Source organism: Podarcis vaucheri (assembly GCF_965113315.1).
Source record: "Podarcis vaucheri genome assembly, chromosome: 4".
Taxonomy (NCBI): domain Eukaryota; kingdom Metazoa; phylum Chordata; class Lepidosauria; order Squamata; family Lacertidae; genus Podarcis; species Podarcis vaucheri.
This window is the reverse complement of record NC_138762.1, coordinates 56123143-56142872: the sequence shown is the minus strand read 5'-3', so window position 1 is coordinate 56142872 and position 19730 is coordinate 56123143. Positions and strand designations below refer to the sequence as shown.

Genomic DNA, 19730 nt, shown 5'->3' with positions numbered 1-19730 from the left:
TACTCCATACTGATCTATTAAGTACTCCATATTCTAGCCGCTTGCATGCTTTAGGACAGGAATGTGCAAGCCTGGAACTAAAGGAAATAAATGATGTCAAGATAAAGAAATCAGCAAGGCACAATGTTCTCTTGGGAATGGTAAATTAATAAATAAATTAATTCTGTTTCTATACAACATTGGGTTTTTAATTGTAAGCTTCATGTTTTATTTAATGCTTACTATAAGATCGTTTGAGAACTAACCATTCAACTTTACAGTACCTTTTACATGTGGGTGCAGTGACCCATCAGTAGAGCAGCTGCCACATTAATTGCCCTGCCTGTTCATTGCAATTGGGGTGAGAACATATTAACATAATAGTTTATTCTTTATATGCCACCCATCTGACTGGGTTCCCCCAGCCACTCTGGGCGTCTTCCAGAAAGGGCAACTCCCCCCCCCCCCATTTGATTCCAGTTTATTTATTATTAAGATATATTACCCACAGTCACCCAAAAGTCTCAGGGCAGTTTACGTAAAATGAATATACAAATGAAACTACAGTAAGACATAGTAATAGTAGGAAACCAATATGGTACAACGAGTGGGAAGAACAAACTGCACCAGGGCCAGTGCTGGTCTTTGCAGGGAACTGAATGAAGGAGCTTTGGATCTGATAAAAGGTAAAGGTAAAGGGATCCCTGACCATTAGGTTCAGTCGTGACCGACTCTGGGTTTACGGCGCTCATCTCGCTTTATTGGCCGAGGGAGCCGGCGTACAGCTTCTGGGTCATGTGGCCAGCATGACTAAGCCACTTCTGGCGAACCAGAGCAGTGCACGGAAATGCGGTTTACCTTCCTGCCGGAGCGGTACCTATTTATCTACTTGCACTTTGACGTGCTTTGGAACTGCTAGGTTGGCAGGAGCAGGAACCGAGCAACGGGAGCTCACCCCATCGCAAGGATTTGAACCGCCGACCTTCTGATTGGCAAGTCCTAGGCTCTGTGGTTTAACCCACAGCGCCACCCGCATCCCTTGGATCTGATAGATCCATGCATATCCTGAACAGGTTTCACCTGTATCATTGGTGAAACCCCAGTGGCAGAACAGGCATGGTAGCCGAGATGTCCACAGGTGTAGCAGGGAGACCTACTTCCCCATCCGCCCCCTCCCCACAAGTGGCTTGCATGCCACATCCTAGGACTCTTCAGGTAGTAACAGGATCACACTAAGTTAGATAAAGATTTTTTTTTAAAAAAAAATCTTAATCACCACAGGACCATATATTTAAGACCTTATTCACCTTCCCATTTTGCACTATTGTATCCCACTCACATGCCAACCATGTCCTTTAGTCATATGGGACAATTAGGGCACTCCCTGTGTAATATAATCGATAGACAGGACACTGAATACTGCCCCATTAGTAATTTTCAAATTCCCTAGGTATTATCTGTTGGACAGCTATGGCCAGTATATTTAAGCAAAAAGGAGAGGGATTCATACCTTATTCTCAAGCTTTGAACAAGAAATCGTTATTCCATATTGATATTAGAGTTTACTGTCTGTGCAATAAGTGTTTTTGTTAACTAGATATACAATTTTTATTGCATTCCTGCATGTTTTCATTTCTGGATGTACAGTGGTACCTCGGGTTAAGAACTTAATTCATTCTGGAGGTCTGTTCTTAACCTCAAACTGTTCTTAACCTGAAGCACCACTTTAGCTAATGAGGCTTCCTGCTGCACGATTTCTGTTCTCATCCTGAAGCAAAGTTCTTAACCCAAGGTACTATTTCTGGGTTAGCGGAGTCTGTAACCTGAAGCATATGTAACCTGAAGCGTATGTTACCCGAGGTACCACTGTACTCTAAATAATCTCTCTCTTCATGATGTTCTCAGCTTACCTCATGCATTTAATACTGTATATGAAAACATGTTACAGACAATCAAGCATAGTGGAAGTTGTTGGAAACTGAATATATGTAGCAGCAGCAGCTGCATAAGACTCTTTGTATGTGATGGGTACATCCATGTAGTTTTATTTTATGCCTCTTGAGATTGTAGTGGAATTGGGGGGGGGGAATTGTGATGCCTTATAGAAAGGAAGTGCCATATCACAACATCTACCATTGAGATTCAACTACAGTGTACCTTGGAAGTACCAGATGGAAGCTCCTGCAACCAAGTGGAAGCCACATCGGACGTTCAGGTTCCAAAGAACATTTGAAAACCGGAACACTCACTTCTGGGTTTGTGGCGTTTGGGAGCCAAAATATTCAACTCGCAAGGCATTCGACTTTCGAGGTACGACTGTACATGTAGCTTGAGTGAACCGTAGTGTTCATGTGAAACAGGACTCAGGCTGAAGCCATATACAGATTTACATGAAAGCAAGTTGCTTTAAGCTTGCATGATTTCCTTCCACATAAACATGTACAGCATTTCACCACAGCAGTAGTTTTAGAATTTGCTCAGTTTGCAAGAACAAAAATAGTCTATCACCCTTAATCTTTTGAAGTTAGTCTAACCATCTACTTCAGATTGCTGCAGACTCCGTTTGCATCTATTGCAAACATTTCCATTAAGATACTTAAATAAAACTAAATACGTCCCGTCCCCCCATGTATGATTTCTCACTGTGACTAGGAATGAATGAAACCAAATTCCAGAGAAAACATGTACAGGAAAGTTAATATGAATGTTCAACTTTTTATTCCAATCACTGCATCATATTGCTATTCTTAGCAAGCATAAAAGCACTCACAAATGGCAAAAACCTTTCACGTATTTTTATTATTGCAACCTCTTTCAAGTTTTTTTAAGCACTGTTAAGTAGAAAGGAATTGTAACCATCTGTAATATTTGCATGACATATTAAAACCCCATGAGACTTTTAAATTAACTTTGCCTGCGTTTTATGTAGAGAAAAGTAGCAGTTTTAGATTCTGAACTTTGCTTTCAAATCAGTTTATATAACTTCCCATTGAAGACTTGCCTTAAAACTCTGGCACCTTGTCATTTACATGTAGCTGAAAAAGCTTGGATTTTCTAATTTTGCATTTAATTGGTACAGGAAGATAACATAACATGAATGAAGGAATGAATGAATGAAGACAGAATGCATTAGTTTCACAAAATTCCACAAAATGGAGCAAATTAGTTTGTGAAGCAGACACCCTTTATTTAAAGCAGCCTTTGTCTGCCAGATACAGACTTCCAGGACAACTTAAGTGTGTAAAGGACTACTGAAATAATACACATTTGCAACCAGGTGAGATTTCCACATCCGCAGACTCTAAAGAGCCTACTGCACAGTCAACTTTTTGCTTAGAATGCTTGGCGTCCATTTCACATGATGTGGCTTTTGCAAGTATTCTTTGGACAACTCTTGCATTCTGCAGGCAAGGCATTCATTGAAGTTCAGTACTTTAGTAGTGGCTTTACATTTTATTTTCATTTTCACTTAATTCAGAGATGGAAGTTTCATCAGATTTAAGACGCTTAGGAGGTGGTGGATTTTGCAAAGGGTCTTCAGGTGGTGATGGCCTCTCTGAAATAATTAAGAAAATCATTATTATTAGGTTTCAGGTTTTCAGAAGGTTAAAACTACTGGGACAACAAGACAGTGGGTAAGATTCAACATAGCGTATGTTTGGTGCCCACTTGCACTATGTTGCTTCTCCTTCCTATCCGGAGTGTTTGGGGGACACCTGGTGCAGGTTTTGGGGCTGGGTGAAGCGGGGAGTAGAGAAACATGAAGTCCCGTTGTGCACGTGGATTTCTGCTGCGCAAGCAGGCAAACATTGCTCTTCCACAGTAATATCACATTCCCCCCAATTTATGAAAATGGGCAGGGTACATTTACTGTGCCGCCCATGCCAACCCCCAGTGCAATCATGAATTGTGGAGGCAAATACAGTTAGAGCAACACTCATTCGACACTTTTTGAAAAGCTATCAGCAGTAAGATATTTTACCATGTTGAACCGTTTCCGTGGAAGCAGTCGTAGAGATGGGATCGGAAGGCGATGAGTCTTGAGTGTCTGCATTTAGAGGGATTAAGGCAACTCTCCTAAAAACAATTAAATATTTAAAAACTGAGAACGCTTGACATCTTGACACCCTTACACACATGCAGAGTTTTCCAGACTCCCACTTTCCTCATGCTATATCTCTAACTTTCTTTATCTGGCTCCTTCCAACCCTCCTTTCCCTTGACTCCATGGCTAGAGCTCCGTCCTGTTAGGGATTCTACACTTAAATCTGCTTACCCATCTCTGCACTTCTTCCTTTGACTTTTCCCTGTGTCTGTTTAAGATTGTAAGACTCCTGGGATAGGGACCTCTCGTACCTGTTCTTTATAAAGCACCATGTACATAGATGGTACTACAAATATAATGAAGTCTGAGCAGAAGCTTCATTGAGGACCAGGCAATGCTTCCTGGCACTACATCTGCCAGGATTTCCTTTGTAAGGCTGTTTCATACCTACCAGAAGAGCCTGGTTGCATTACGCTCACCTTGGTGCCTTGCTCCATGCTTGTAAGGTATTAAGGGTAACCCTCCTGGGTTGGTTTGCTTTTGAGCTTGATGGCTGCATAGGTTTCTTCTCTTCCAAAGAGGGCACTGGGGGTTTTCTGACAGCAATAGGTGTTGAGGGCAACTCTTTGCTGTTTATCGGAGTCTTGCATTGCACAGCTGGGCTGCTTGGATCCGTGGTCTTATTAGGAGGAGTGCCATCCACTGGTTTTGGAACTGGGGAGGTAACACTGGACGACTGGCCCTTTTTCATTTTTTTCTCAGCTGTGCTGGGGGTCCCGGCACTTACAGCTGGCTTCTCTTTCAGTGGTATTCCAAGCTCATCTTCTTCAAAAGTCACAAAAGAACAATATCCATCCGTAGAAGAAATAGCAAGAAAGGATCCATCACTAGACCTGGTGTTTGTTTAGGGAATTAAAAAGAAGTTTAAGTGCCTCAGTTGCATTTCAGTAATGGAAATATGAACATAAAGCATGTTTGGAGTGTAAATGACTTACATTTGACTTTGTGGAAATGACTTCTTCAGAGGCCCTGCTCTGGCTACCCCCACCAACAACATGGGATGGGCAGCTAACAGAGCCTTTTGGGAAGTGGTACCTCTGTTATGGAACAGACTGACAGTGGGGGTTTGCCCAACACCCTCTTTGAGGCCTTTTCAGGGACAGGTGAAGACTTTCAAACTGAGAACCACTGTCCTAAGTCTTATGGTCCACTCCTTAGTTTTGACACTTGCATTTAAATTGTTTTTTGTTTTCAGTTGTTTTATTTGTATCTTGATTATTTTGCATGGTATTTTAAATGTTGTATTTGTTTTGTGAACTGCCTAGAGAACTTATGATATGGATTAGCCATATAAATCTGGTAGATAAAAGAAAAACAAATATGTGAATATAAACGCAGTGCATGAGCTGGAGCCAGAGTTCACTGATCTCACCCATAGCAGTTTTGGTTATGACAATGAGACATTTTGGAGCTTCAGGTAATCACAGAGGTTATTGTTGCCAAGGCCCATGCCATAAATGACAAATCCCCAAATGCTACAAGCAGTCTGAGGTCCTGGGTTTGTATGAAAGGAAACAATTTCCTGTTGTTAAAGTTTAGATGGGCCATGCTACTTCTGAACAAAGGAACAGTTTTTGGAACAGTGCCAAAAGTTATTTTAGTGACCATGCCCAGAATGATGAGAAATAGAAGGCTTGCAGTAATATTTAAAATCAAGTTCACCATAGTTCCATAACGACATGACTTACTATACACAGGAAAGTTCAGATGTGTGAAAAAGTAATATTTTCTGTTTTACAGTAACATTCTGCCTTACTAAAGTTAAATCAATGCTCTGACAAGACTCCATATTTGTTGCTCCTCTGGAAGAAAAATATTTACAAGGTGCTTGGTGGTGCTGAGAATGGAAGCCAAGATTAAAGAATCTTTACCATGTGATCAGTATATCAAAAATATTCAAGTCAGTTGTGACAAGCAATCACAAGTGTCCTGCATTCTCTGAAGGAAGGCAGAAGGCCAGGGACTGCAGGCCAGGAAGCACATATGCCATCAACTCCCAGTTTGCATTAATGGACTCTTCAGTCTAAAACATTGTATGTTTTAGTTTTTTAATTGTATATTGCCTTGGGTGCAGAAAGGCAGCATATAAATCTAATAAATAAACAAATTACCTACCACGAAATGTCACTAATAGTATGGTAATGTATATTAGATACATAACCAAAAGGAAAGGATTGCTCTGTGTCATAGAAGAGCACAGAATCTTCTGAAGCAACAGCAAAAACCATCCGATAGGGTAGATTTATCAGACCAGTCTTCTTGGAAGCATCTTCTAAAATGTAAAGAGAGTTTCAAATTAAATACCATTTGCCATTTTAGACCCTCAGCCTTCCACAACCATATCCTCTCCTGCAATTTAGGAGGATGAAGGACAATGAGGATCTCTCTCTTTAATTCTACTGTAGCAATGGAAAATAAGAATGTTGCTTTTTAACAATGCGTTCCGCACATATGTAAGAATATTTACAACACATTCCCAAATGAATGCTACACAGCACTGATAAAACACGCATTTAAAGGATGCCTGCAGTTAATGTTCCTTGCACTTTCAGAATGGAGCACATGGGTTGGGAGAAAAGATCTGGCCCCTAGCTGCTCTTATGCATACTTTTGGAAAAGAAATTGTTCAACATTTTCCCTCTCATTTTCTGAAAGTTGAAACAACTGCTAGAAGTGAATAACTTTTCTAACTCTTAAGGTTTAATTTGCAACCAAGGCACTGTTAAGAAAACAGTATGTTGCGGTGATATGGACACGGTGCAAAGCTTCTATCCTCGTGCAATTCAGTTTGAGGGGCCTGGTATCTTTTATTAGGACATTCACCTGTTAACAAATACTAAAATGTTATTATCCTGTATAAAAATATTCTGTTGTTGTTGTTTAGTCGTTTAGTCGTGTCCGACTCTTCGTGACCCCATGGACCAGAGCACGCCAGGCACTTCTGTCCTCCACTGCCTCCCGCAGTTTGATCAAACTCATGCTAGTAGCTTCAAGAACACCATCCAACCATCTCATTCTCTGTCGTCCCCTTCTCCTTGTGCCCTCCATCTTTCCCAACATCAGGGTCTTTTCCAGGGAGTCCTCTCTTCTCATGAGGTGGCCAAAGTATTGGAGCCTCAGCTTCACGATCTGTCCTTCCAGTGAGCACTCAGGGCTGATTTCCTTCAGAATGGAGAGGTTTGATCTTCTTGCAGTCCATGGGACTCTCAAGAGTCTCCTCCAGCACCATAATTCAAAAGCATCAATTCTTCGGCGATCAGCCTTCTTTATGGTCCAGCTCTCACTTCCATACATCACTACTGGGAAAACCATGGCTTTTACTATACGGACCTTTGTTGGCAAGGTGATGTCTCTGCTTTTTAAGATGTTGTCTAGGCTTGCCATCGCCTTTCTCCCAAGAAGCAGGCGTCTTTTAATTTCGTGACTGCTGTCACCATCTGCACTGATCATGGAGCCCAAGAAAGTAAAATCTCTCACTGCCTCCATTTCTTCCCCATCTATTTGCCAGGAGGTGATGGGCCCAGTGGCCATGATCTTCGTTTTTTTGATGTTGAGCTTCAGACCATATTTTGCGCTCTCCTCTTTCACCCTCATTAAAAGGTTATTTAATTCCTCTTCACTTTCTGCCATCAAGGTTGTGTCATCTGCATATCTGAGGTTGTTGATATTTCTTCCGGCAATCTTAATTCCGGCTTGGGATTCATCCAGCCCAGCCTTTCGCATGATGAATTCCGCATATAAGTTAAATAAGCAGGGAGACAATATACAGCCTTGCCGTACTCCTTTCCCAATTTGGAACCAATCAGTTGTTCCATATCCAGTTCTAACTGTAGCTTCTTGTCCCACATAGAGATTTCGCAGGAGACAGATGAGGTGATCAGGCACTCCCATTTCTTTAAGAACTTGCCATAGTTTGCTGTGGTCAACACAGTCAAAGGCTTTTGCATAGTCAATGAAGCAGAAGTAGATGTCTTTCTGGAACTCTCTAGCTTTCTCCATAATCCAGCGCATGTTTGCAATTTGGTCTCTGGTTCCTCTGCCTCTTCTAAATCCAGCTTGCACTTCTGGGAGTTCTTGGTCCACATACTGCTTGAGCCTTCCTTGTAGAATTTTAAGCATAACCTTGCTAGCATGTGAAATGAGTGAAATTGTGCGGTAGTTGGAGCATTCTTTGGCACTGCCTTTCTTTGGGATTGGGATGTAGACTGATCTTCTCCAATCCTCTGGCCACTGCTGAGTTTTCCAAACTTGCTGGCATATTGAGTGTAGCACCTTAACAGAATCATCTTTTAAAATTTTAAACAGTTCAGCTGGAATACCATCACTTCCACTGGCCTTGTTATTTGCAGTGCTTTCTAAGGCCCATTTGACTTCACTCTCCAGGATGTCTGGCTCAAGGTCAGCAACCACACTACCTGGGGTGTACGAGACATCCATATCTTTCTGGTATAATTCCTCTGTGTATTCTTGCCACCTCTTCTTGATGTCTTCTGCTTCAGTTAGATCTTTACCACTTTTGTCCTTTATTATGGTAATCTTTGTACGAAATGTTCCTTTCATATTTCCGATTTTCTTGAACAGATCTCTGGTTCTTCCCATTCTGTTGCTTTCCTCTATTTCTTTGCATAGAAAAATATTCTAACAGCATGTAAAAAATAAATTGAATCCTTACAAGAATAAGCAAACAGCATTTGTGATGCAATGCAACCCCAAATAACCATTAGAAAGCTAAGATGTTGAACAGTATACCCTTTAACACAGCCAGATTTAATATATTTAAAAATATCTACAATATATTCTCGAAAGGATTTACAATACCTTTGTTAAGTGCAGACCTGAGCTCAAAGTAGACGGGGCAGCAACGAACAGCTAAGGTTGCCTTTCCGGGACAAGGTAAATGAGCTATAGGCCTAATAAGAAGAGGATTCTTTTTAGGAAATGACATTTGCCATATGAGTTTAAAATATGAATGAATATAAATCCAGTAAGACCTTACCTTTTCAGATTTTTTCTGGAAAAAACGTAAGTAGTGTTTGTTACATTTTCTCCTGATTCCACACAGCCTGCTGAGAAAGTTAAAGTAGTGCCATCATGTTAGTTTTGCACATAATCCTTAAGGCTATTACTTAACTAAAAAATCCCCAAACACTAACATAAACCAAACTTTAGGTTCTCTCCTATTGTTACTAAGCTTTCCAACAACTCACAGTGTGACTTCAACCTACAGGAATGCAGCTAGGGGCTCAGTATTAATGCCAAATGTGTGTTGCATATCATCAACTTGTAATCAATTTGCATTTTTTCTTTGGCTGCAAACGTACATGGTCTGTCTCCCCAAGTTTCTAGGGAGTAAGTACAGTGTACGTTTTGAAGTATTCATCTTCTGCTTGCACTCAGCCTACATTTCTAATGCAAAATCAGTAACAGGACAGTGCGTACTTGCACACAGACTTGTATGCAAACAGTATTAAATATGTGGGATATGTTAGTTAAATGTGGGTCACTAATGAAGCTGATTTCAGAGTGCTATTTGTATTGACACCATCCAGGGGGCCCGGCCTAATTTTGGACATGGTACTCTCATCACAATACTGCAAAATTAGGAATGCCTCAAGTCAAATGAAACTGTCATCTTATAGAGGGCAATCTTGCAAAAATATTTGAAAAAATACAAGCAGCTTGTTTCGAAATGTTAGAAATGGAGCATAAGGTGGAAAAAGGAATACAAACAATAAAAGCTGCAGTGAGACTTGCTTCTGAACAAATAGTCACTTTCATTTTATATTACATTTCTGTAAACATTAAACTCAGTGTTTCATAACAAAGACATAATAAATACAAATACACCACCACATTGTTATCTATAGCATCGTCCTATCAAATATAATTGATATCAGCTTCATAAGATACATAATAAAAAGCAGCTCAATATCAGAATAACTCTGTTACTCTTTTCCTATTGGTAAGATATATCATTTAGGAGAGGCACCCCCAAACTCGGCCCTCCAGCTGTTTTTGGACTACAACTCCCATCATCCCTAGCTAACAGGACCAGTGGTCAGGGATGATGGGAATTATAGCAAGCGGTGAATGGAGACTTAAACAGTAGGGGAATGTGGCATTGGTACAAACATATGACAGGTTGTAATATGGATACCTGAAGAAAGAAGGGAAAACATGCAGCTGCACATATTGAATTACTTTTCCTTTAGTTCATTCCTAGTGTTTTCAAGGCAGAAATATTTTATTGGGTTGAAAAGCTTGCCACCATTTTTGGTTTATTATTTTTATAGGGGGTATTTGATTTAAATCCATTGATTTCAACTGATCTATTCCAAGTGTGACTAATGCTGGCCATCATCTTTATTTATTATTATTTTATTTATACCGTAATGGAAATATTACAAAATTCCTGGAGGTGAGAGAAGGCACGTGTTTGGTGATAAATTCTAATACACACAAGCGGTTTTTCACCAAATGCTGAAAACACCACACACCATTCTTTGCTGCAGGGCTGGATGAAGGAAATGAAATATCTGCACTTACCAGGAACAAGAAGCAGAGAGCCATCAGGTGTAAAAGTAAGCCTCCGAAAGAATGACTTCATGCTGTCATCATGAAACATTCGATAGCTTTTCACCTGAAGAATTTGACAACAATTAAACTTGACAACAGCTACTTACTCCCAGTTACTGTACAACTAAGAGCATGCATCCACTCTGTGTCCTTTTAATGGAAAGGCTAGAGCACTCTACAGCTAAGGAGTGTCTCCTTATTTCCTTTAGATACAGTGGTACCTCAGGTTAAGAACTTAATTCATTCCGGAGGTCCGTTCTTAACCTGAAACTGTTCTTAACCTGAAGCACCACTTTAGCTAATGGGGCCTCCTGCTGCCGCCGTGCCTGATTTCTGTTCTCATCCTGAAGCAAAGTTCTTAACCTGAAGCACTATTTCTGGGTTAGTGGAGTCTGTAACCTGAAGCATATGTAACCTGAAGCATATGTAACCCGAGGTACCACTGTACAGTGGAACCTCAGTTTTTGAATGTCTCGGCTGCCAAACATTTCAGCAGCCAAACGCCGAAAACCCAGAAGTGAATACTTGTTTTCGAATGCGCCTCGGAAGTTGAATGGCTTCCGAGGTGCGTTTCTCATTTTTCTCAATGGAATTTGCCAATAGCCCTTTGATCCTTGGTTTTCGAACGTTTCAGAAGTTGAATGGTTTTCCGGAACAGATTACGTTCGAAAACCGAGGTTCCACTGTACATCCATTCAGTTTTTATAGATGTATCCAACAGTCACACTGAACCACTTCACAGAGTTCAAGGGATTGTGATTCTATAAATACTCCCATGTGCCTTGGAACTATAATGGTGAAGGTGAAGTACACTTTATTTGCATAGCCATGGAAAACTAACTAGGCCTTACATTTACGTAATCCTGATCTAGATTCATTTACTAGTAAGGGCTGCTTCACACATTACAGTTTTCCAACATGAAGCTATCCTTGTGTAGAAAGCGGTTCACCACAATGTGAGAAGTGTTGGTGCAAAAGGCTTTTCATGTACAAGTACAGTGGTACCTCGGGTTACATACACTTCGGGTTACATACGCTTCAAGTTACAGACTCCGCTGACCCAGAAATAGTGCTTCAGGTTAAGAACTTTGCTTCAGGATGAGAACAGAAATCGTGCTCCGGTGGCACGGCAACAGCAGGAGGCCCCATTAGCTAAAGTGGTGCTTCAGGTTAAGAACAGTTTCAGGTTAGGAACGGACCTACGGAACGAATTAAGTACTTAACCCGAGGTACCACTGTATACTGATATTCTCTCTCTCTTTCTCTCTCTCTCTCTCTCTCTAGGTTTGAAGCAACCCGGAAAGATGTATCATAGATTTCCCTTCATTAATAAATACCTGTCCTGCACCTTCCTTTGAGTAATACTTTGGGGTGGGGAGGAATGAAGGAACAATAGTTGGATGGGTCAGAATAAGAAAGGAAGTGCAACAGAAATAGTTCATATTTGCAGCATGCAAAGAGGAATAGGATCAATGTTTGCCTTCTCACTTCCTCTCCCTTTCCAGTTTGCAGGGGGAGAGAAGGGTTAAGAAAACAGAATGAAGCACAGACAGACAGAATTTGCCCTGTTGTTCTGGTATTTGTATTTCCAGTGATAAGATAATGTTTATACCAATAACTTATTTACAGGTTGTAAACCACTTTGAGGTTTTCTGCAATGAAGTAGCATATAAATTTTAGGAAGTAATAAAATAAAAATAAATAATAACTTCTTTAGACGTGTAACCAGAGAGGAGATTCCCTCAACCCACCTAGAATTATGTTTTGAAACATCAGTTGTTTAAAAAAACAAAAAATTCTGACCTCTCCTTCAGATCCTCTGCCCGACGGCATTTTGGTAACGTTAAATGCCACTCTCTTAGTCTGCGTATTATATACTCTCAAAACCCTACATAAAAAGGAAAGCTGTTAATTACAAACAAAACACCCACCCTCTTTTATGTTCTGTATGATTAATATCTTATTCTGAACAGTGGAAACAAGGCGATCATCCTACAGGACTAAGGGAAATAGGCATTTTAAAGCAACCAAATTCATTCCATTCAGGAAAGCTAGCATTTAAATAATGAACTATTCTAAACACTATAGGAAACAAAATATAAAAAGTAAAAGACATCAATGGAAATTTCTCTTCCCCAGCATTAATGACTTACCTATCACAACTAAGAGTTGCAATATACTGTCCTGCAGGGTCCCAGGTTACTCCTTGAACGTAACTTTTGTGTTCATTAAAAATAGAAACCTTTTGCCCTGGAAGTAATATTAACAGTGAATTGCTTTTTAAATGAGATGTCATATGATAACTAATGCAGAAATAATTTGGATCAATCATTCTCTTTGGCGTGGCTTGTACACAATGCTAAACCATTGTTTTACATGGAGGAGCTTCCATGAGCCCAAATGAAGTAGAAACTCAAAATTATGGCTACCTCTGAAATATTGTTTGCTTGGAAAACTGACACACACACAAATCAGAATAAACACTGATCTAATTTTAAAAGACTTTTAATAGGCCGTATTCCTTCCTCATAACAAGGCATTCCACCTACAAATCTGTTTGAACCCCACAGTTTTACAAAAACAGCATTATTTTCTATCCAGTAGACAACTACCATGGTCATTATTTATCAACATGCTTAATCTTTATTGTGCTTATCTTAAAAGCCAACCTTCAAGTAGACAACCCTAAAGTAGTGTGAGACCATAGACCTGTTGAAGGCCACAGAGAATACAATAGCGCTGGATTACCTTAATAATGAATCAAACCATTCTTTTCATACCGGACAGGAATGTTAATAGCAGTTTGCCAAGATTTTCAGAGCATATTTCCCAGGTAAAGGTTAAGGAACCCCTGACCGTTAGGGTCCAGTCGTGAATGACTCTGGGGTTGCAGCGCTCATCTCGCTTTACTGGCCAACAGAGCCAGCGTGCAGCTTCCAGGTCATGTGGCCAGCATGACTAAGCCGCTTCTGGCGAACCAGAGCAGCACACGGAAAGGCAGTTTACCTTCCTGCCGGAGCAGTACCTATTTATCTACTTGCACTTTGACATGCTTTCGAACTGCTAGGTTGGCAGGAGCAGGGACTGAGCAACGGGAGCTCACCCCGTCGCGGGGATTCGAACCGCCGACCTTCTGATTGGCAAGCCCTAGGCTCTGTGGTTTAGACCACAGCGCCACCCGCGTCCCAGGTACAGCAGTCCTAAAGTCTAAAACTCTGGGGAAAACTCGAGAAGAAAGGATAGGTTTACATAAAAACAAAATCATAGCAATTACCTTTACTGACATCCCACATTATAGCTGTGTTGTCAACTGATGCAGATGCCATGAAGTTTCCATCAGGGGTCCAGCAAATATCATACACATCTTCCAAATGACCTCTGGAATTAAGCACATACACAGAGGGCAACGAAGTTATGGGCAACATACACTCACTTTTCTTATACCCCCATATTGCATGGAGGGTGACATAAAATGATGCATGTCCCATTTCCCATCTTCTCCCAGCATTGCACTTCACAGCACCAAACTCTGTTCAGGAGGGTCCACCAACCCTCAGTGTGTGAGAGACAGAGGGAGGAGCAGAAGTGAAGAAACAGACTCAGAAACTGCTATCATCTATCTCTTCATTCATTCATTCATTTCCCATAAACTTACCAAACAGTTATGAATTAGAAACACAGAAAAGAAAAAAACTATATAAGATACAAGTATGCTGACTCCATGTATTTTTTTATTTTTGGGTTACTTTTTGGAATCTAGAAAGTCCTGAAGATAAACCACAAAGCTATAACTCCTAAAAATTAAAGGTTGCAGCTATAATAAACTATTTTTTAAAAAATGATGTGTGATATCGCCAGCAGCTGCTATTGAAACTGAATAGATCACTCAGTGAAACTTAACCAAAAGCAACAAATCTTACCTTAAAGTTTTAATTACTGTCCAGTTCTCCTTGTTTAGTTGGTTATCATCATCACCATCCTGAAATACTGTTGGCTCTTGCTCTTTGTTATCATTCAACTTCCACAACAAAATCGCAGCATCTGTGAAAATTAATCTCGATGAGAACATTTTTCACAACTTCATTCTAGAATCATAGAATCATAGAATCATAGAATCATAGAGTTGGAAGAGACCACAAGGGCCATCGAGTCCAACCCCCTGCCAAGCAGGAAACACCATCAGAGCACTCCTGAGATATGGTTGTCAAGCCTCTGCTTAAAGACCTCCAAAGAAGGAGACTCCACCACACTCCTTGGCAGCAATTCACCAAACTTTCACCAAACTTTCCCCTGCTTAAGTTTAAAAAGGGGCTTCAAGCAACTAAAAAGGGGCTTCAGGCAACTAACTCCACGTGGAATTCCACGCGACCGCGACTGCATAATCAATGCCACAAAATGCCATAGAAAATTAACCAGGGCCCCAGTGAACCATAAATCATAATCAGTGCCTGATGTAAATAATAATTAATAATGAGGGCCCAATGTCATCCTCGTCATTATAAAAATAATCCCTCTCTTCGCGCCGCCCAGCCTCCCAAGAAAAAAACCCCACCTCAAACAGTCACAAAGCACAAATTCCACGCGACCGCGACTTGCTATGCCCAATAATCAATGCCCCAAAATGCCATAGAAAATTAATCAGGGCCCCAGTGTACCATAAATCATAATCAGTGCCTGATGTAAATAATAATTAATAATTTTATTAATTATTTTCTAATAATTTTATTAATTATTAGTCATTTTATCACGACAGTGCAGTATTATGTAGTACACACTAGTAGCCGTGATTAGGCTGCAAACCTGGGAGTAAGCTCCAATGAACACAACAGGGGTTACTTCTGAGTAGATATGCTTGGATTTCACTGGACAATATACAAAACATTTGTTTTTGTGTTCATTAATTAATTAATTATCAGGTCTTCACCCTACCTGTCCTCCCAAAGAAGCCTAAGGTGGCAAGCATCAAAGTGGTAGAACAAGGTTATTAAATTTTTAAAAATGTATTCAAAACATTTAAAAACATCTGAAAATTTACAAAAGCATAAGGGCATTTTTACCCCAAGCAGCAGAGCTAAAAAAAAATTATAGCCAAATATTTTTGTGCTTCTGGACAAGGTGTTTGGTCTAAGATTGGGTAAACTGCCATTTCACACAAGTGAGTCAACTTATTATTATTATTTTTCATTTCAGTGAAATAGTTTTGAGGATTTCAGTGTAATAATCACTGTGTTTCACCTGCCCAGTCTTCAAAACATTTTACATAATAGATTATTATATTTTTGGAAAAACTATGCACAACATTGTCAAAGAGGTTATAAATAATGTGGACAGTCTAAAATCTGATGAAAGTCATTTAAAAACTGAGCAAGATTTTTTCTGAGCTATACTGGAACAGATCAAAAACATGCAAGAATGTTTAAGAGGAGGTTGTGAATATTACTTTAGTTTATTGGTGTGTGTAGTGTTGTATTGTTGAACGAGGACCTGGGAGAGCAGGGTTCAAACCCCCTTGAGTCAGTCATCGTATCTTAGCCTGACCTACTTCACAGGGTGGTTGTGAGGATAAAATGGGGAGAGAACTATGAACACCAGCTTGAGCTCCTTGGAAGAAAGGTGGGATACAAGACTTTTAATGTAATAAAACTTTTAAAAATTTCAACAATGTAAAGGATATAATTTGTATTACTGTAATATCCATTCTGTCTATATGATTCAGTACATTTGTTCTGTTAATGAAAACAGTTCTTTTTCTTTTTTAAAAATATCTAAGGTTCAGAATATCCACTTATCCATCTAATTTTGTGTTAATGGGTTATCTGAGGTGCTATTGTATGTGGTCCTTTGTAACGGAATATATAGTATTAAACTAGATACATTATATTATTACAAATTACAAAATAACATAGGCGCCGACTCCATGGGGCTTGAGGGGGCCCGAGCCCCCTCAAAAATTTGTTTGGGGGGGCTCTGCCCCCCCCAATAATCTCCGGCGCCCCTCCAGCAGAGTGCCACCGCCGCCCCTCCCCCAGCCCAAAATGCACAGGGTCGGGCTGCATGCCTCCGGCCCTCCCTCCCGAGCAAAAGCTCCACCCAATTTCCTTTGGAGCTGATTAATAGGCGCAGCACGCTCTCCCCTATTCGCTCACGAGGAGGCGGCGCCACTTTATTTGCATATTCATGAGCTTATTTATTATTCATGAGCTTTCCCGGGCCCCCCCAATATTTTTTATAAGTCCGCGTCCCTGCAAAATAATCAATTAAATGGGAAGAGTTCAGTATTGATTTAATACATACCATCTCCACCAGATGCTAGAATCTCACCATTGGGAGCAAAACGCACAACATTCACAGCTTTGGTATGGCGAGCTAAATTGGACAAGAATTCCACAATGGCTTTTCCATCTGGTCCCTTTTCTACTTTCCATATCTAGTTATGAAATATTATAGTCAGAGACAGTAAACAACCATATCCCAAAACCTCATGAAATTTCATGAACATGAATTTCACTGATTTTTGAGAGACATACATACTCATCATAAAAGAGAACATAAATGTCAAGATAACTAAAAAGATACTTAACTTTTGACAACTCATTTTATAATACAAACAGTCCTCTTTCAAACCCGAACCTCATATATAATATCCATTGACACATTTATAGTGATCTCATATAATTTAGCTACAATTATTTTCATACTTGTAAAATTAAACACAACATACTACAAAGAAACTTTATAATATTTATTTTTCATTCATTCATTCCTTTTCTATACCACCCTTCATCCAAAGATTACAGGACAGTTTACAATATAAAAACACAAAAATATATACCGTAATGACAAACAAAAACAATACTCTCTCCCCCCCATTTAAAAGGCCATAGATTGTTTAATTAATAATAATAATAATAATTTTTATTTATACCCCGCCCTCCCCAGCCAAGGCCGGGCTCAGAGCGGCTTACAAGCAATTAATTAGCCAATTTAGTTACTCAAAAAGCTTTGCCGGACAGCACAATAAGGATGCAATGGAGGCAGCAAAGTGTGGCTTCCTTGCCGCCTTCATGGCTACTACTTAGGCTCACTGATGAGCCCTAACCAGCGTTCAACTGGAGTTCTCCTCTCCTCTCCCTCAATTAAAACAAACAACAACAAAACTCCCACACAAATGTTAAAAAATTAAACAGTTAAAACAATTGTAGCATTAGCCCTGTCTCTGTGTTGTAGCCAGGAGATGTAGATCAAGATTTGTTTACAGAAATAAGAAGAGTTACTCTGCTCTTGCCCCCTACAAACATAAATGTTTCTCTCTTGTTACATTTGTACAAATATAGAAGATTTAGCAGTATCCCATAGGTTAATGTTTGTGACTCACACGAACAGCAGTGTCCACTCCAGCAGAAGCCAATCTATTGATTTTTCCATCAGTGCCATGTTGAAAGTCTAAGCTGTACACTGGTTCTTTATTGTGCCATGCAATTTCACAAGTGAATACTTTCATCCTTTTCAAAGCAAACACAGACATTTTGACTTTCACACCAATGAAACTCAAAAGCGATGCACTGTTCCATGTGATAATGAACTGAGCAGTTTTCACAGGCACGGGAATACAATTTTTCATAGTAGTAATATATTATTTTATCTTATATTGTTTAATTCAGTTGTAAGTTATTGTAGCACATTGCACAAGATGCATTTTAAAAAATACAGTGATTATAGACATGGATTGTCACCCCTGTTCTTTCCTTCCCATATGTATATATACTATTAAGGCAGTTGCTCTCACCTGGTGCCTGTTACATACCTTTAGGTGCTGGGCAAAATCATTCCTCTTCGCCCAGGCCTTTGGCTAATTGAACAAACATTGGCCTTTTAAACTGGAGGTGTGGTGGGTGGGTGGCATTGTTTTTGCTTGTGCTTGTTATGTATCCCTGTGTTTTTATATTGTAAACTGCCCTCTGATGCCCTTTGGTATAGAAATTTAAATAATAATAATAGCTGGAAAAGTAAAGAAAATATAGTGGGACAAAGAAAATAACTACTTCCCATGGAGCTTCACTGATGAGCAGCAAAACAAGGTATTTGTTTCCAAAGGCATAAAGTTTGTGTGTGTTTGTTAAGGAGAGCGCTCCTTATTGCTAATGGGTTAAGCATCCAAGCTCTTTCCGTGAGAGTGGAGATTAATAATAATAACAATAATGCCAGCACTTTCCCAGTGATGTACTTCAAAGCACATCACAAACATCATCTGACCTCAATACATTATAATCCTGGAAAGCAGGCAAGTGCAAGTCTCATAGACAGTTGCTGCGGGCGGCAGGGCTCGTTGATGACCCGCAGCCTTGCTAGAACTGCCCTCACCTTCTCAGGGCTGGGCTGATTTCAGCCCATTCTCTCCACACTAGCACTTCCTGGACCACATAAATCAATGGCATCCACCTCCCCCTGCAGTGTAGGCACCCTCCCCTGACCCATAACGCCAGGTGACGTTGCATCACCTGCGCAGACACCTTGACATGCACGCCCGTGTTTATGATATACCGCAGGGAAGGCGGAGAGCATCACTCAAGGGACCTGGAGGACCCTAGTTATCGCCCTACACGCCAAACGCCTTTGCTTCCGTAGAAACTCGCGGCGGGGGGAGGGAAGCAGGAGGAGAGAGGGGCCCCGCTGCCCGTTTCCGTACAGCTTCCACCCAAGAGTCTCCCCTCCCCCTCCTGGCTCTTTCCTCACGTACCTGCAAGAAGGACCGGGAGAGCCACCCCGGAATGCGCGGGCAGAAAGTTCGTCAGAAACTCAAACCCCGGTTCCCGGTTCCCGCGCTCGCGCCTGCGTACTCGAGGCTCCTAAGGTTCTGGGAGGAGGAGCCGGGGGGAAAAAGGCGCCACCTCTGAGGAAAGCGCCGCCCCCGCTTCTCCCTTACGGCTCCTTTCCTTGCTTGCTCCCCGCCCGTTGCTTCTTGTTCCCTTTTGGCAGGGGCTTTGCAGCATTGCAAGAGGGTTTTTGTCCGGGAAAAGCCTCTTTGCTCTCATTTAAAGTGTGCATGCACAGGAAAGCTCATACCAATAAC

At 40.7% G+C, this 19730-nt stretch overlaps 1 protein-coding gene across 2 annotated transcripts; it reads right to left on the bottom strand.

Annotated features, from left to right (window-relative positions):
* Positions 1-2674: 2674 nt before the first annotated feature.
* CHAF1B (chromatin assembly factor 1 subunit B) lies at positions 2675-19524 on the bottom strand. Of its 2 annotated transcripts, none has more exons than XM_082220508.1 (14): positions 19398-19524; positions 18036-18162; positions 16955-17087; positions 14581-14701; positions 13935-14038; positions 12814-12910; positions 12464-12548; positions 10631-10724; positions 9081-9150; positions 8903-8994; positions 6200-6356; positions 4504-4917; positions 3962-4056; positions 2675-3535 (listed from the first exon to the last, which is right to left on the bottom strand). In XM_082220508.1, the coding sequence occupies exons 2-14, from the start codon at positions 18159-18161 to the stop codon at positions 3426-3428; spliced, it is 1698 nt and encodes a 565-aa protein (XP_082076634.1). In that variant the 5' UTR covers position 18162; positions 19398-19524; the 3' UTR covers positions 2675-3425. The 2 variants fall into 2 exon arrangements, with proteins under 2 accessions (XP_082076634.1, XP_082076635.1); XM_082220509.1 differs by lacking the exon at positions 19398-19524 and adding an exon at positions 18465-18577.
* Between the last annotated feature and the right edge of the window lie 206 nt (positions 19525-19730).

What these genes read in the sequence shown, in the direction of transcription:
- CHAF1B (XM_082220508.1), bottom strand. Translation starts at nt 18,161, where the DNA reads ATGAAAGTATTCACTTGTGAAATTGCATGGCACAATAAAGAACCAGTG. An exon ending in CTCTCTGCTTCTTGTTCCTG is followed by an intron (nt 9,151 to 10,630) that starts GTAAGTGCAGAT and finishes TAACTTTCTCAG; the next exon opens with CAGGCTGTGTGGAATCAGGA. An exon ending in CACGGAAACGGTTCAACATG is followed by an intron (nt 3,536 to 3,961) that starts GTAAAATATCTT and finishes TAATTATTTCAG; the next exon opens with AGAGGCCATCACCACCTGAA.